Source organism: Nicotiana sylvestris, chromosome 1, assembly GCF_000393655.2.
Source record: "Nicotiana sylvestris chromosome 1, ASM39365v2, whole genome shotgun sequence".
In the NCBI taxonomy this organism is placed as follows: domain Eukaryota; kingdom Viridiplantae; phylum Streptophyta; class Magnoliopsida; order Solanales; family Solanaceae; genus Nicotiana; species Nicotiana sylvestris.
The window spans coordinates 95,790,211-95,792,764 of NC_091057.1; the positions used below are offsets into that span (position 1 = coordinate 95,790,211).

The 2,554-nt window shown below is 31.6% G+C and overlaps 1 protein-coding gene across 1 annotated transcript; it reads right to left on the reverse strand.

Annotated features, from left to right (window-relative positions):
• On the reverse strand, positions 1-1,287 carry LOC104241160 (E3 ubiquitin-protein ligase PUB23-like). The gene has a single exon (XM_009796079.2). It carries the CDS (start codon positions 1,285-1,287, stop codon positions 1-3), a length of 1,287 nt encoding a protein of 428 aa, XP_009794381.1.
• Between the last annotated feature and the right edge of the window lie 1,267 nt (positions 1,288-2,554).

Sequence of the window (2,554 nt, forward strand, 5' to 3'; positions counted from 1 at the left end):
TTACAAAGAATCACTTCCCAACCCCAAATAATTCTTCAGCTCATAAGGAAAACATGGATTTTTCTTCCATTTATCACCATGCAACTTGAAAATCTTTAGAACTCTATCTTTTGTTGATGAAGAGCCACCAATATGTAACAAAGTAACCAACTTTTTCACTGCTCCATACGTCAACATGTCCTCTAAAACCTTCTCTGTGGGGTTAGAATTGCAAATCAATGAAAGAATTTTCGCCCCAATTTTTGTGGCTACATTTGAAATGTTCAATATTTTCTTTGATATGACTGCAATTCCTAGCCCATGTTCTATGAATCCCATTCTTCCATCAGCACATTCACACAATAACTTGATCAAATACATTATTTTCTCACATTTTGATTTGTTTGAATCAGGAAGAATTTCAACTAGTGTGCTAATAGCACCAGCCTCAATAGCTTTCAATCTTGATTTTTTCGATTTTTCGAGTATATCTATCAACACTTGTAATGCACAAGAACTTGCCTTACTGCAAAGTTCATCAGATAAAATCTCCAGCAATGACTTGAAGAATTCAATCCCTTGATCTTCAATCACAATATTCCAATTGCAATCAGCTTTTGTGATCCTTTGGAATATCGAAACGGTGCAAAATCTTGCTTCTGCACTTCCCCTTTGAAGCATTATAGCCATAGATTTCATGCACCCTGGCTGTAACAAAATCTTGATTGTCTCCTCTTCTTCTAATACAATTGGCAATTTGATCAAAAGACTAAGAGCTTCTTCACAAGCTCTAAACGTGACGAAATCCGAGATTTCGATTAAAATTTGTTGAATGATCCTAACAAGAACCTCAACTCCACCACATGTTTTGAAATCATCCTTCACATCATGATCACCTACTTCAACAATTGACTTGAGTTTCTTTAAAGAACTTACCTTAAAAGGGCTCGATTCAATCGTATTGAGCAACGAAACGAGCTCATCGTGCTTGATAGAAAATGAGGAGGATGAGTTTGATTGAGATTTCCCACTTTGCCAAGCAAGAATGAGTCTCTTGAGGGTGTGATTTGGAGTCATGTCAAAGCTATGAATTGCTTGCATTGTAGCAGGACAAGTTTTTTTCTTGTAAGTATAGAACCATTTTTCTACATTTTTTCTCTCATATGTAACACCAGTAGATATTGTAACAGGATCTTTCATTAGCTCCATGGAAATGGGACATCTAAAGTGTTGAGGAAAATCCATAGACAGATTATTTGGATTTTCTTGATTATTGTTGTAAGCTGAAAGGAGAAGTGGGGTAGACATAATCCTAGGCTTTTTATATGAGTTGGTAATGTGTATGTATTTATGATAGAGATATGTGTGGAAGTTTAAACAAGGAATAAATCAAAGTCAAACAACTCTATTTTAATTGGTTGGCATTACAAGTATGCAAGCTGTGTAACTGTTGACATCAAAGCAAAAAAGATGTGCCTCTTGGAAAGTGCTGAATTTAGTTTGAATAGTCTATTTAGTTGAATATTGAAACTGCTCTTTTGTCATCACACCCCCTATTTTGGGTAAATATGAATTTGGACCCTAAAATATATATCTAATATGCAAATATATTTATCAAACAAAAATTTCTTAGGTTTAAACAAGTTATAAAAGAATTTTACAAGTCATTATAATTTAACTTATTATAGTATATTTTCTATCTTGTTTTTAGGTTACAAGTTTTCTTATTAAGAGTATTTACTGATAGTTATTTTCTAAGTAAACTGATAATATGAAAAATCTTTTACATCGTAGTGTATAAAGGTTTAAATTTATTTCCTATAATCCTTCTATATTAGTAGTTGAAATGGTAATTTTGATGTTCTAAGCAACTCACTCTGCATGACTGTGTTGTACCTTTTTAATGATTTCACCATAGATAAAAGTTATACTATTTAATTTGTAAAATTTTCAATTCTATCAAAGATACACCAAGATAAATATATAATGTTGAATTAATTTTAATCATAGACAAAAACATATTTTGAAAATTCTAAATATATGATTTTATTTATCCAATACAATGTTTTCCTGTCAAGGACGATTGCATTCGTAAGTTAAGAAGTGAATATCAATAGCTTTACGAAGAAATTACAAGTCCATTAATTCATATTTGATGTTCTTCACCTAAGTCTAAATTAAGATATTAGGCTATTCCTAATGTATCTTTCAACAATTAAAAGGCTTTGGTTATCCTTGTTCATTTAATGGCATGAAGATGATAATATGGGTGTTCAATTGGATTACAAAGAGAAGTAGAGAGGTGAAAATGACATTATACTTTTCTTATAGAAGGTTTTTGCGGACCGAATTGGGAGTTGACTTTAAGAAGAGTATAGGAACTGTTAAATAAAGATTAGATCTAAACTTGCGCAAGACATGCAATAGATAATTGGTACTATTATTTTAATTAAGGGTTACAGTCCTATAAATAAAATAAAAATATGCAACAATATAACTATATATATTTCTATTCAAACATTAGTTTGCATAATACCGCCGAGGACTGCGATATCTCAACACGTTATTCCCTCTT

Bases quoted from the DNA above. Each gene is read 5' to 3' on its own strand.
- LOC104241160 (XM_009796079.2), bottom strand. From the start codon at position 1,287: ATGTCTACCCCACTTCTCCTTTCAGCTTACAACAATAATCAAGAAAAT.